General features: G+C 38.9%; 1 protein-coding gene and 1 long non-coding RNA gene across 2 annotated transcripts; both read left to right on the forward strand.

The window, feature by feature from the left end:
- Nucleotides 1-9,776: 9,776 nt before the first annotated feature.
- LOC110907710 lies at nucleotides 9,777-11,462 on the forward strand. Its single transcript, XM_022152653.1, has one exon. It carries the CDS (start codon nucleotides 9,777-9,779, stop codon nucleotides 11,460-11,462), a length of 1,686 nt encoding a protein of 561 aa, XP_022008345.1.
- A 569-nt stretch (nucleotides 11,463-12,031) lies between these two features.
- Nucleotides 12,032-14,435, forward strand: LOC110904660. Its single transcript, XR_002572690.1, has 3 exons — nucleotides 12,032-12,171; nucleotides 12,825-12,912; nucleotides 14,183-14,435. It is a non-coding gene; the product is annotated as an uncharacterized LOC110904660 (long non-coding RNA).
- Nucleotides 14,436-16,086: the final 1,651 nt, after the last annotated feature.

Consider the following 16,086-nt stretch of genomic DNA (forward strand, 5'->3'; position numbering starts at 1 on the left):
AAACCAATGTCCGGACTTTATAATTCGAGCAGCGACATTTTGGAATGTATTGACGGCCTAGCGAGATCAAAAGAGTGGAAGAAAGTGCCAAGAGTGGTCTTCCAGGTGACGATGTGGCAACTTTGGAAAGCTAGAAACGATATAGAATTCAACGGCATGAGCACACCGGGTTATAAAGTATTTGAAGACATTAAAGCGAACTTGTTTTTATGGATGAAAGGAAGGTCCAAATTCCATAATTTGGTATCAGAGAGATAGAGTGACTTCAATATCCGAAATATTATAATTTAATGTGATATAATCCTTCTTTCTGTTTTATAATCTCTGTTTCGGTTTTTACAGCATATGCTGGCCCGTTCTATAATCATAGAATCCTGCCGTTAAAAAAAATAAAAATAAACTTAACTTATCAAATCTATGATACATTGTGTTTGAAAATATTTATATGTGGAGTAAAATCAAGTTGAATAGTTTATAGGCTTTAACTAAAATGTCATTGTTATGAATCAAGTTAACTAAAGTCATGTAGTTTTGATGTCGGTTGTATAGGAATAAAGTTAGAATGATTGTATGCTTAATAGTCATAAGGTTTGGTGTTGTCGGTTAACTAAGGCACCGTTAAGGTGTCATGTAGGCCGTTAACGGCCACCACATTACGTCGCCTGGTTAAGCATGACCGTGAATAGAGGTTTTGTTAATGGATTAACTAAGGGAAGAAGGGAGTAATGATGGTGGGGCCAACCCCAATCTAAACAAATCACATGTCTTGATTTATTTATTTATTTATTATTATTATTATTATTATTATTATTATTATTATTATTATTATTATTATTATTATTATTTGTTTTGTTAGTATTGGGTGTTTAGTTAATTCATAACATATTGGGTTTAGGTTTTTGGGTGGTGGTGGGGTGGGGTGAGGGTGGGTGTTTAGGTTTTGGGTGGTGGTGTAGTGGGTTTAGGTTTTAGGTTTTTGACACTTTCACTTTATAAAGTTACACTTCTTACAGTTAGAAGCCTTTGTAGAATAACTTAACCCAATATATATTATAAACATTTAAAAGTTAAATCAAAGTTACCGTTAAAAAAAATAGTTAAATCAAAATAATATAACAGAACTTCGAATGTGAAGTTGTTTTTTTTTTTTTTTGAACGGCAAACACTTTATATATATATATAAAGAGCCACCAAGAGGCTCGGAGAATCCAAAAACAAAAACAGAAACACGAAAAGATAAAGAATGTGAAGTTGTTGAACATGAAAATATGAAATGGTTGGATGAAACACACTAATTTCTGTGTAAGATGACATGCATCCAATGTTTTTTTGTTTTGACTTTTGAAAACCAAAACTTTCCATAAATAACTCCTAGGCTTAGCACACCCTTCTAAATGTGTGTGGCCGTGTGGGTGTACATATCTTTACATATATTAAGGGCACTAATTTACATATTTTTTTAATAATATTATATTAGTTTTCTTAAAAAGAAACTACGTTATTGTTTTAGATCGTTAATACTTAATTGTGTTTCAAGAGGTAAATTTTTTATTACAACTTTTGATGATTGGTTGTAATGATAATATTTATCCAAGGACAATCATGTGATATTTACTTTTTTTTTAATGGTTATCATCCAATCATAATTATTAGATAGTAAGAAGTTATCTATTGTTACAACTTTAAATTTTAATTCATTTTATTATTACAAGTGTAAAGGGACGTGAGGCGTTTACTGAGGAATGGCGGGAAAATTCAAATACGACTGAAAATCTCAAAACCCAAATGTATTGATTTCAAGTAACAGATCGGGTATGTATTTGAGTATGCAAACCGGGTATAAGATTAGTTTTAGTTAACGCCCAATTTATGATACGAGTATGCTATTATGCAAATCTCGTCTCGATTACCCGAAACACATACCCATTTATGCATGTGATACCCAAAAGTTTTTTCCAATTAGTTTTTATCATCCCGTTACCCTTGAGTAGTTTAGTACTCCCAAGGGTCAGTAGTTCCTTTATTAAATCGTCACCTCCTCACACACAGACATCGATCCCCAAATCTTTATATTTTGTGAGCTCATGTGTTTCATCACACTTTCAATTTCCTTGTCTATGAAAACAAAGAAAATATATTAGTTTTGTATTCTGAATTGCAACGTGTCCTCGCCTACAAGCTTGAGCTCTCTTTTTGTTTTTACGAGTTTCATGTTAGAAATAGTACTAAAAACATGAGTTTTTTCACATATTAGGAAATGGTTTTTTTTTCCTTTGTGTTTTACCATGTGTGAGTTTCACAATGGACTAAAACGTGTCCAAGACGAAGCTGATAAGAAAATGAGATATCGACTATTGAAGTTAGGTGTTTTTAAGTTGTTAGAGCTATAAGAAAAAATAGTGGAAAAAGTGAAAATGTGTGACAACTTGAGGTGACATATTAGTAGGAGTCTTACTTCTTGTGTCCATAATAAGGGAACACATGTGGGGGCCCAAAGAAAACTATAACTCACCCCCGGGCGATAGGTGCAATGTAGCGTTTGATAGCGCACTTTGCCCTTGTTTTTTTACATGGTCCAAGTGTGGCGCGCGGCTCATGTGGTCCAGGTGTGAAGAGCTGGTGCACTTGGATCAAGACGTGTGGACATGCGGACTACGTAGCTCGATACAACGTCTAAGCAAGCCACTCAAGTGTGTGCACTATGAATTTGTGCCGATTCTAGCTCGTATAGACAAGTCCAACAGGTGCTCTCATTGATTCAACAACTGCGAATGCATATCAATTTTCACTTGAAATTCAAAATCAAAATAAAGAGAACTAAAAACTGTTTTCATTTTTGTAGTTGTTGTGACTTTACTTTCACTATAAAACCAAGGTGAGCCATAGTTGAAAATATACCACAAAAATCTCAAAACACTCAAAAGAATCATAGCAAACTTTTTTTATCATTCTGCTGCATATTCAAGGTACAATTTGGGTCCTCATGTTTCTACACGCCAGTATATATTGTTTCGGCTGTTATACCCTATGAAACAAACATATTCTCTTAGGAAACCTGTAATTTGTTTTAAGAAATCCGTATTCAACAAATCTTCAGTCAAATACTTCTTTACTTCGTCTTTTTCTTTTTGTATTTACTTTATTTCTATCGTAAAGAATTGTGATTTACTGTTTTTCTACATTTTAGTATTGTAATTATATTATAAAGTGTTTTAAATTAATTTATGAACGGTTCTCCTACTTTTTAGTTTTAATGTATGCACATAATGAAAGGGCACTTGTGAAAACCTAATGTCATGAACATGTATACCTCTGATATCTATAGGATAACTAATTACATATTGGTCGTCGAGACATTTTTTTAGATAAGATTGTTATAGGTCACCCAATCGAGTTGGCATGCACACACCCCCTAGTCTCTTTAATTTCTCCCTCCCTGAAGAGGTATGGTCCCAAATCCTTGCCTACATGGCAAGGACCACACCACTTTTACATTCTACATGGCGCACACACTAGCAAGCGAATCCAGAAGCTTCTAGAAGCTTCTGGAATATGGCAAGGTGGCACCAAAGATGCTCCCTCCGACCAAAAGGACAAAACGTGTCACCATTCATTAAGCGCCATGTAGGCCTGTAACAAATCAAGGAGCAGACCGACATCAGCAGTACGACGTTCCTAGCATGAGCAAATACAGGCGCGCCACGTGTACCACGACATCAACAGTACGACGTTCCTAGCATGGTCGGACAGCTGGCGCTCTATAACAGCTGGCAACACTGCTCCTCCTTCTTCCAGCATCCGGCTGTGACACCTATGTCACTTCAACCATAAAACAAATACCAAACCAATGAAATATTGTATTTCATACTTGGGATTTGTAAAAATATGTGTATCATTTGCACATATCAACTCTTGTTTGATTTCGGGCTTTAAATCGCTTTCTGGAAGGTTATACGCGCACTGATGCGTAAATATAACCAGTTTAATGCAACAAACACTCCGGAATAGTGACATAGGCTTAACATGACTTAAATAACCCTTACATAACTTAAAAATAAGTTTTGGAGGGTTTGGTGTGCCGAAATCAAGTTTATTCGCTTACAGGGACTAAAATCGACAAACTGCGAAAGTATGCTGATTTGTACTGTAACGAACATTCCGGAACTTGATCATAAGTTAAATATGCCCTAAATATCCTTTACATAGCTTAGAAATAGGCTTTAAGGGGTTCAGTGTGCTAAAATAAACTTTATGCTCATTCAGGGACTAAAAGCGTCAAAAAGTGCATAAGTTTGCATTTTCGCGCATATCTTACGTTCTGAATATATCCGGACATTCAAAAAATTATGTAAGCATTAAAATATTTTATTTTAGTGTTTGGCATAATAAAAATCCATTTGTCGCTTAATTTGGATCGTTTTCGCGTCCGTTACGACTTCCGTCGTAATTAACCGAACAACGCAACCGTGGGACCAAACGAGTCGACATCCGAGATATTTTTGAGCACATTTTAAGTTCCCTATACTTTAACTTCATTTTAGAGCTTTGAAATGGGGTTAACGAGGCTTAAACGTGTCAAAAATGCATCAAATAGCAAGTTTGGGGCTTCAAGGGCCTGTTCTGCCAAAATTCAATTGTTGCTGACCTGCAGGGTCCTTACGGACCGTATGCACTACCTCTTACGGTCCGTAAGCAGGTCCCAGACAACAGAATTGGTTTCCAGCTATTTCCAGCCTGTTCCAGCTCTTGCAAATGGTTTTTATGATCCTATGTGCTGGTTTGGGGGCTCCCATGGTTTTAAAAATTAGTTGGTGCAAGTGTAGGGCCATGATCGAAGCTCGGGAATCGAGAAACGATCTTAACGGTTCTAGGAAAACTATAAATACCCCCCCCCCATGCCTTGCTCATTTGCTCACATTTGATCTGATTTTATACTCTCTAAGTGGAAGTATATGCTTCCTACCTGAGAGTGAATCGGGTCAAATCTTGCGGGGACCTTCTGTAAGTCTTCTTTCGTGCTTTTCTTTCGTTTCTAGCATTAAAGTCAAACTGTGTTTGACTTTCAGGTTTGACCAGTCAATGGTCAACGCGAAGTTCGTTTGAACTTCATAACATGAGCGTAATCACGATGGTTATAGTCCCTAGTGACTATACCTACTGATTACCACGTTATCTAGGCTCAGTGACGAGTCGTAGTTTCGGCCAAAATGCGTATTCTTGCGTATTTTGTAACCAAACTACTTGTGGGTATCAAAACCGTTTTTTTGATACCAAACCTGTTTTCAAACATCGTTAAACATGTTCTTACATGTTTAACTCGTCACTTTTAGATTTGTGCTTATATAGGGTCGTAAAGGTAAGCGATCTAAACAATCGCTTATACTTTCGAACCCGACCCGTTTGTGTCACAACCCCCATCCCTCCTCCCCGGGAACGGGCGATCGCGAGCCAGTTTCGGTGGTATCGTATTATTAACCAATTTGGCAGCGGAAATTTTCATCAGGACCGTAGTTAAGAAATATTTAATCAGAGTAAACCACCATATTTTATACCATCAAACACATGGGTAAAACCCAAGTTTTCAGTATATACACTTTTATAGGAATAAATCCTATTTTGTTTAACAAAACATCTATTTTATTCTTAGGTAACTTTATTGCCACTTTTCCAAGCCTTCAGTGCTATCCAGCTGGCTTCTATTTGGCGTTCACATTTTGTTACCTGAAACGCGTTTTAAAAAACATTGTGTCAGTGAAAAATACTGGTGAGTGAATCCCAGTTTAATCACGTTTAAATAAAAAGTCACAGTGTACAGTATTGAAGGCAATCCCGCAATTACATTTGTTTCCAAGTTATATCAATTATCACCCGTCGGTACTGTCAGACCTGACTTGTGAAAATGTTACTCCTTGACCAGGTGGTAACAAATTTTGTATACAAAACCCCAACATACCCACGATAATTGTATTCTTACAAATACTCAATAACTGTTATTCGCATGGAAAGGTATTTAAGGTTTTGTAAAAACAATTAACAAAAAGGTTTACAAAAAGTGGATCAACTCACATTGCTGTTTTAGATTATCCTTTAGGGTTTCCTGGTGATAATCTATAAATTACACAAATGCACGTGTGTTGGTATAATAACCCATTTTAACATTAGTAATACCCTCCCCGAGACGGCATTCCAACGACTACGTCGGGCAGAACCACGACAGCCGTTACGGAACCCTAGATCAATCGGGCAGAGTATCTAATACGTCTCCAGGGGTTATAATACTTACATCTTAACAGAACCTCACTATTTAGGGGGTATAAGACTCGAGTATAATGCCCGCTATTTAATTTTGAGAGAAAGAAAAGAAAGTTTGAACGATCGGAAATGGAATCCCGAGGCCTTCTTATATAGGGCTGAAAATTGAGTCTCTCGCGACCCGCGTAAAATAAGCACAAGGCTTACGCGGCCCGCGTCAAAGCTAGGTCAACGCGTAGCTTGTCCGGATCACCACTAGGCTTGACACGATGCTGACACGTGGCCGCACCGGGGCTCGCCTGATCATCAAGCTGTCGCGGCCCGCGTAGACCTTAAGGGTCCTTTACGCGGCCCGTTTAAACTTAAATTTTCAATTTTTATTTATTTTTTTTAATGTTATGTTACATTTCGGGCTTGGTTTTCACATACGGGGTGCATTTAAAGACATTTTGGGATATTTTAAATATTTTTAGGGTATCGAAAAAATTATCAAGGGTGTCGGTACAGGGTTGTTATAGTTTGGTCGATCATTAGGATCCGACCAAACACATTAGTGACCATAGTTGTATAGGGAATAACCTTTCGAGGTTATACCTTATGGTCACGTCGTTTAAGTAGTTGTATGATAGGTAGTTTATATGCCTTAGGAAAATTACCAAAATACCCTTTTTACGTATAAATTCATTTTAAGCATATGTAACTTAATTTTTGACATCTAAACTGATTTAGCAACAATATTAGACATGTTAAGGCATATAATACTTGTCATAGGACTAGTTAAGCGGTCCGAACGCGTTTTACGCGAACGACGTGTTAAAGTAGCATAAGCTACCTAAACGGGTCGTAATGGGTTGTAAGCACTTAGGTTAGGTTTCATTTTAGTATGTAGGCCTTGTTAAACCATATCATATGAGTTCCAATACTCATTTGGTTTACGAAACCTCATACTATCCGATCTCCCGATTTAGGTCCGGTTATTTATGTAGTTATCTATATAGGGTGCCGTTTGATTCCGTGATCCCTCTAGCTTTGCTTGGTTGTTGTTCAAGACTTCTAAGCACCCTCAAGTGAGTACATAGTCCCCTCTTTTACTGTTTTTCAAATGTTTTGGGGTGAAACACATGTGTCTACTTGTTACTTTCATGCTTTTCATGTTTTCATATCATATACTTGCTATGTTCATTAGTACACTATTAGTACATCATATTTGGTTTGTTTAAGTGGGACAATATACATTCATTAACATTGATCACACCATTCGTTAGTAGGTAGTGGTACCATAGGAATTGACAACTCCCATTCCTGAGATCCTAGGTTTGTTTGGGTCGAAGGAATGACCGAATTCGATATACATTTACTCAGATAAACCTTTAATTCGTTAGGGGTTTATCGCCACAGTCGCAAGGCTTGAATGTATGCATTTTCACAATACCGCATAAATGTTTGTATCAGTATAGCATGCATTTCCACAAAACATAACTTTGATTTAAACTGAGTTTTACTTCAATACTTTGTTTTGTGCATTTTACCTATGGTTTAGTTGATGCATTTCACTTACCATACATATCATTTTGGTTACACATTACATGATTTACATTTGACACATAAACATTTTCGACATTGGTTATACATCACATGATTTACATTTTGACATATTATTCAATACATTTGGCAATTGGTTTAAACATAGACATTTTACATTGGTGGTTTGTTTGGGTAAGTGATTTAAGTAACGAGGCGTGTGTAATATGATACAAGCATGGTGGATACGCCACAGGTACTTCCTATATATAAGTGCTTGTATGATATTACATATCGCAGCGTTGTTTAAATCATTTCAGTTAGACATATAACATGTTTTTTACAAGACATTATTTTACAAACAACTCATTTTATACAAACTCATTTTTTTACTTGGTTATTCATTACTCTTTTACATATCATCTACTTTATCATCGCTTTTCAAATGATTTATAAAACAAAAACATTTTACAAGGATCATGACTGACTTTTGTTAAACAATTTTTTCTAAACTTATAAGTCATGAATCCTAAATCAATAAAACCTATGTACTCGTCGGCATTTTTATGCTGACGTACCTATTTTCACATGTGTTTCAGGAGATGATGCATAAGATTGATCAAGATACACATAGGCGGACTTGGGCCTTAGTGACATTAAAAGACGTAAGACTAGTTAATTATGTTATGCTTATTTGTTGTTAAGACATTGTAATTTCTTTTAATCAATAAAACAACATTTCAATTTCCATGTGTTATGAAACAATGATTCTGTTACAACACTCCCCGACGATTCCGTCACGATTTGTTGTTTTACGTGGTCGGGGTGTGACACCGGCTATAAATAGGACCCTTCATCATTCAGGTTGAATCATCTTACCCTCTATACTCTCACACTCAACACACACTGTTTATTCCCCTCAGAACAGTACTTATTCTCACGCCGGAGCCTGGTTAAGAGGGAAACCCCTATATTCCCCTCTTAACGAGACTGACGGTGTTGCTGTTTTGCAGGATCGTAGCGATTTCACGAGTAGAGAAGGAGATTGAACCCACAGAAGAGACAATCCCACAGATTAACCTTAGTGTTAACCTGTGTTTCATCATTGGCGCCCACCGCTTTTTTGCAAAACCACACTCATCTCTTTTTCTCTTCGAAAAACACTCGTCAAAATGGCTGAAACAAACACTCTTCGAAATGAGCTCATTTCGGACACCGCACACGTCCAAAGGGGCCAAAGGAACGAAATCATCCAAGAAGGGCAAATGAACAACGATTTTCCTAGTATCTTTGGAAGTGCATCCAGGGTTGTTAGCCAAAGCACAACTGGACCCACTTTCCAACCCCCACCTAGGATCATCACCCAAACTATGAATGGAGCCACTTTCCGACCTTCATTTGGGGTAGCCCAACAAACACCCCCACCAGTGCAAACACCAAGCCATGGAGCTGGCCCCTCAGCTCCATCGGAACAGGCACAATTGAACTTCTCTACACTTCTAGGGCTACCCAAAGGAAAAACTCTGGCCTCCTGGTATGCTGAAAAAATGGCGTCTATAAACCTTGTTTATACACAATTAAGCGCGCAACAGGCTTTGCTCCAAGCACAAGCCAACCAATCCGCATTCGTTACTCCACCGCAAAGGTCTCTAAGCACTCACATGCCTCAGCAGGCCAATGTGTGGACCTAGCGTCCAGATAAAGCACCAGTACCAAGCATCCGAAAGCCGAGCGCGCATGACACACGCGACACATACGACGAAACAGAAAGCAGCTATGTGCAGTATTCCCACCCACCAAGGAAACCAATACAAATTCGTTTAGGTCCGCGCAACATAAACGACGAGCTTGATAGTTACAAAGAAGAAGACGACGAGACATACAAAGAAAGCACAGTGTTCAGCAGATTGCCGCCAGAGCATGAAGCATACAAACCTCACAAGCGCGCAGGTTACAACCCAAAAGCAGAGCATGATTACACCTTGAGCTATCGTCCGGACGACATGGCTGAAAATTCAAAATTCATCAAAGAGATTGCCACAGCCGCTATAGACAAAACAAAACTGCCACACAACGTGGGCAAATACAACGGCTTGACAGACCCGGATGATCACCTCCAAGTTTTTAATGGTGCAGGAGCAACAGGTGGATGGAATTTACCAACTTGGTGTAATCTCTTCGCTCAAACGTTCGTCGGCGCAGCGCGCGTTTGGTTTGACAGCCTACCAGCAGGAAGGATCAAATCATGGATCGACTTTCGAGACAAGTTCCTCGCGCACTTTTCCCAGCAGCACAGGCACGCCAGAGATCCGGCTGATTATTTGAACATATGGCGAAAGGACCACGAAAGCGTGGAAGACTTCATTACCAGATACAACAAAGAATGTCTGGAAATTGGAGATGTAGGTGAGAAGATGATGCGCGCGCATTTTATGAGGGCAATAAAATGTGATGATCTAATCAAGCGACTAAAAGGAAGGGACGGAGGACCCAAAGACTGGGAAACCTTCATAGAGGCAGCAAAAACCATTGCGCAAACTGACAAACAGTTGACCGGTGATGACAACCGTCAGCGCGGATACAACCATAACGATCGGCATAACAAGAAGGGCAGAGGCCAATCATGGAAAACATCTAGTCCTAGGGAAAGAAGCCCAATAAAGGAAGACGCGCGCCATACAATCAATCAGATCGCCCATCTGAAAGAAGTCAAAAGAGAAAACCGAGAAAAACAGTGGACACCCCTAACAAAAACCCCTTCAGAGGTCTTGTCAACTGAGAACCACCAGTTCAAGCCACCACTACAAATGCGAAACAAAAGGGGTCAAGACCCAAATCTTTTCTGTGAATTCCATAAAGACACAGGCCACTTAACCGACGACTGCTTCAGCCTAAAGCAGGAAATAGAAAGGGCCTTAAGAGATGGAAAGCTCACTCATCTGGTAAAAGGTGGGAAGCGCGACTACCGCCAGATTCCAAGAAGAGAGGAAGGGCCAGACAACAAGAAACTCCGGAAATTAGAAACCCACATGGTTCAAGGGGGTCCACGAAGGCCGAGAAAAAATTATAACAAGCGCACACAAGACGACTCATGGCGCGAAAGACAAGTTGTCTTCCCTATTGTAAGAGGAGGCCCAAGAGAAAGAAGACCCATAGCCATATCTGGGGTAATCGGTCACTACCAAACCGACTACATTTTCATCGATCCAGGGGGCACTGCAGACATCATATACGAACAATGTTTTAATCAATTCCACCAAGAAGACAAGGCGCGCCTGGAACCAGTTGACTACCCATTAACTGGTTTCTGCAACGAAGCCGTCTTTCCTCTCGGACAAATATCATTCCCGGTGCTACTCTCAGATGGAAGAAATTCAAGAACAGAGGAAGTCACGTTCATGGTACTGCCAGCACATTCAAGACACGATATCCTGCTGGGAAGAGAATCCCAAGGAGATTTTAGTATGATTTGCTCCGAACCACATTCAGCTGTTGGGTTCCCAACAGAAACAGGGATAGCAATAATATATGCGAGTAAAGAAGTCCTAGCAACGGATGAAATCCGACCAGCAAAGGCAAGCAAACCAGCACCGCGCGCAGAAGCAGAAAAATGGGTGTTAAACAGCGCTACCCAGAACAACCAGTTACCTTGGGCCCTGCAATATCTGATCTCACGCGCACAGCGCTAAAAAAGTTGTTCGAAAACATGGATGTGTTCGCCTGGACACCAGCTGACATGGTGGGACACATAGCAGAACACCGATTAAACGTCTCAGAAAGTGCAAAACCTGTGGTACATGCCAAACGCCACTTGTGAGACATAAAACACGACGCTATTGTAACACCCCGAAAACGGGTTTGGTAATCAAACCACGTTAATAATTATGAACGGGTAAATTACCGTTTGAGGTAAAATTAACCCGGTAAATATTAGGATTTGAATAAATAAGCCTAATATTAACTAAAAAGTGAATAAGGGCTTTGGAGGAAATAAAGCTTATAAAAGGCCCGAGGTAACGGGGGGTGACACCCCGAAAACATAAATATTTATAATAAAAATTTAATGTTGGTAATAAACAAAATAAACTAACTAGGAATAAATAACCTAGTTAGTTACAAGTCTTGTAATAATAAAGAAATTGGTTAAAACACATTAAATGCAACTTGGTAAAGTATAGGGACCAAAGGTGACAAATTTGAAACAAGTTGTATTAAATAAAACTCTTAACACCAAAACACACACTCTAAGTGTGTGTTCTGGTCGAATACTCCAGAGAAGACAGGAGCTCCCTATATCAAACCCTAACTAGCTCAAAATTGACAAATTGAAAGGGGAAATCTAACCCAAATCGAAATCCAAGTACAAATTCGTGATCACCTCGGTGAAGGGATCATAAGGTATGTTAAATTTCATCATTTAGTTCCATCTCAAATTCTTGATGATTAGTGAAATCGAAATCTAAACATGATTAATTGATGTTTAGATGAAATTAGTAAGGAAAAACAAGTCTAGGAGTAAACCCTAGTCAAAAACTTGTTGAATTAGTGTTTAAATCATGAAGTTCAAGATTCTCCATTATAGGTGTTTAATGGGTTTTGTAGAAATATAATGAACACTAGAATCTTGATAATAAATTGGGTGTTATTTGATTCCTACGAAGTAAGTCTAGGTGTTGTTATGCATGCTAGACATAGAGACTTGTGAATGATGTTGAAACTTGACAAATAACTAGTTGAGAAACTTGATTTATGAGAGTATGAAAATCATGCCCACAAGGTGTTTGCTAAAATGTCTAAACGAACACTAATATGTTGAAATTTTGAAAGAAACGTGTAATTGAATAATATGACAAATTATGTGAAGTATGAACCGATAAGGGTTCAAAGCATAAAGTTAATCTAGACTTAATTGTGTAAATCATGTGATCAAAAGTAGTTAACTTTTGATAAGTTGAATTAATAAATAATAAGGTCGAACGGTAGTTTTGACATAGAAAATACGTAAGGTGGAATAGTCGTGATTATTAATTACCTTTGAATGATGATGATAGTTTGACACTTAACGAGCAAGGTGGAGGCTTGGGAAGAAACGGGTCAAACGAATCAAGAAGGAAAAGAAAAGCGTAGCTCGGATACGAGGTAAGTTAAGCTTACGCCTTTTATTCTTACTACCAAATACTTATAATGCACGTTGGAATAAGTGGGAATGGCAAGAAACCATAAGTTATGGTAAAAAGGGCAAAAAAAAAGGTAGACTTGTAATCCGAACATGGGTTAACAAATAATAAAAAGGATTTGAAAGGACACCATTTGGCATAAGTAAAAATGGGTCAAACAAAGCAAGAAACGACTTTTAAGCAAGATGAATTCAAAGAGTAAATCGGAATAGGTTAAAGGGATGAAATGGTAATTAAATACCATCTCATAATTATAATTGGTCGTTTCGACTAAACGGGTCAAATGGTGTTGTTAACACCATTTGACAATAATATCTTATGATCGAGTATTGAGTTTTGTAATCGCAGGAATTTAACCCATGGTTCGCATTGCTATTGATTAGAAATTAATAGCAAAAGGTATGTAAATAGGTCAATCCCATGACTCGAGCCAGGTACGCATAGTTAAGTTGCTAGTTAAACATGCAAATATGGGTCAAATAATTAGCGAGAGTCCTTCGTCGTAAATGAGGGACTAAAAATGACCAAAACGCCTGTGATTTGTAAATCGGGAAAATGACCCTTAGAGGTCGTTTAGATACTAGTATTATGATTATGCAACTCTTAGATATATGTAAGGGTTGTAAGTATAAACCTTGAGAGTCAAATGCCTAAGAACGGGTCAATTACGTAGAATGACTATCCAAAGGGTAAAATTAAGGATAACGGTCTATTATGTTAAATCCATTACAAAATAGTTGTTGTGGAATATAATAGGCTATTTAAAAAAATGGAAATACGAAGTGTACACAGAGAAATGCGAGTTTGATGCTTAAATGCATGAAAACTTCTAAACGGGTCAAAATAAAGTAGGTGGTAAAATGTTGGCTTAAGTGTAATAAAGAAAAACGTAAACCGGGTAACGAGAGCGTAAACTATATGAATAATGGATCCGGGTAATGGATGATAGCTTAGACATGTTAAGAAATGAACCCCAAGCAATTAAAATGAGTTTGGATAGGTTTGGATGCAAATTTGATGAAAAATAAATGTGCAGAGTTAACACGGGCGGGTGAACTTTTGACACGGCCGGGTGAAGGGGCTGTGAAAAATATATGTTAAGCTGACACGGCCCGGTGATCTTTTGACACGGCCGGGTGAATGGGCTGAAAACAAAATATATAATTTCTTGTATTTAATTATTTTGTTCAAATGCCTTGATTTCTAATCTTTTAAATGAAATTGTATGATAGGTAAAGATGCTCTTTAGACCCTGGAGGATGATCAAGCCATGTCAAGAACCGAACACACCGAACAAAGTTTCCGCATTTTGTCTATTTTGTTTTATGACATGTAAACACTTGAAATTATGTTTTGAAAGTTTATCTAGCATGATGTAGGCTTGAATGTTATGATCAAGTATGATCTTAAAACCATGAAGTTTTTGTAAACTCGAAAAATTTTGTACTAAATGCATGATAAATGTCATAAATCCTGTTATTTTAAGTTGGGTCTTACAGCTATGCAAGAGCAAGTCATGGAACTGTTGAATGCTGGTATCATCAGAGAAGTCCGATACCAAACCTGGGTGGCGAGCCCTGTAATGGTACAGAAAACAAATGGCAGTTGGAGAATGTGTGTAGATTACAAGGATCTGAACAATGCATGCCCGCGCGACGTACCTGAACAAGGTATGCCCGCGCGACTGTTACGCCCTACCAGATATCGATGAAAAGATTGACTCGCTAGCAACGTTCAGATGGAAGTGTTTTCTCGACTGTTACAAGGGATACCACCAGGTACAGATGGTCGTCCAAGACGAGGACAAAACCGCATTCTGCACGCCGACAGGGCTATACTGCTACACCAAAATGCCTTTCGGTCTAAAGAATGCAGGGGCGACCTATCAGAGACTGATGAACGAAACATTCAAGGATGCCATTGGCAAATACATCGAGGTATATATGGATGACCTGGTCATCATGAGCAAAGAAGAAAGTACGATGCTGGCGAATATTTAGAAAACATTCGACACACTGCGCGGAGTAAGCATTAAGCTAAACCCAGCGAAATGTTCTTTCGGCATGAAAGAAAGAAAGTTCCTGGGATTCATCGTCACAAAAGATGGTTTTAAAGTGAACCTCGAAAAGGTGCAAGCAATCGAGAGAATGCCTTCACCATCAACAATCAAAGAAATGCAGAAATTGGCAGGACGGTTGGCAGCACTCAACCGCTTCCTAGCCAATCACGCAGCCAAATCTTTCTCGTTTATCAAGACACTCCGCAATTGCATGAAGAAAAGCCAATTTCAGTGGACTCCGGAAGCAAAGAGTGCATTCCGCGAGGTGAAAGATTGTCTCATAAGATTACCAACATTGGCAGCGCCAGTGAAAGGAGAACCCCTGGTATTATATCTGTCAGCATCCGATAAAGTAGTTGGAGCAGTTCTACTCGTCGACCGCCAAGGTGTTCAAACACCGGTTTACTACGTATCTCGCACTCTGACTGACCCAGAAACTCGGTACGCCATAATGGAAAAATTAGTGCTGGCACTAATTCACGCATCAAGACGGTTGCGCAGGTACTTCGCCAACCACGTCATTCACGTATTAACAAATTACAACATCGGCAACATCCTTGCACGACCCGAGATTTCTGGAAGATTAGCAAAGTGGGCTGACTTCATGACAGAAGTACCTGATGACAAGGACCGAGAGTGTAAGGCAATGGAGAAAGCTGAAAGACAACAAACAGAAGAACCATGGCTACTGTACACAGACGGCGCGTCTAATTAAGATGGCGCAGGCGCAGGGCTTAGGCTGGTAAGTCTAGATAAACACGAATTCACGTACGCCATCAGGCTAGACTTCAAAAGCACAAATAACGAAGCCGAATACGAAGCTTTTCTTGCCGGTTTAAGATTGGCAATCAAGATGGGAGTCAAACACATTGAGGCGCACGTAGACTCCATGTTAGTAGCTGGGCAAATCAACGACCAATATGACGCCAAAGGAGACGTGATGGCATTATACTTGAATCAAGCAAAGACATTACTACGAAGCTTCTATTCCTACATGGTGCGCCACATCAACAGGAGCGAGAACAAACCGGCAGACGCGTTAAGTAAACTCGCATCCACAAGTTTCCAATACCTAGC

This window comes from Helianthus annuus, chromosome 14 (assembly GCF_002127325.2).
Source record: "Helianthus annuus cultivar XRQ/B chromosome 14, HanXRQr2.0-SUNRISE, whole genome shotgun sequence".
In the NCBI taxonomy this organism is placed as follows: domain Eukaryota; kingdom Viridiplantae; phylum Streptophyta; class Magnoliopsida; order Asterales; family Asteraceae; genus Helianthus; species Helianthus annuus.

Coding starts and splice junctions, on each gene's coding strand:
- LOC110907710 (XM_022152653.1), top strand. CDS start 9,777: ATGGCTGAAAATTCAAAATTCATCAAAGAGATTGCCACAGCCGCTATA.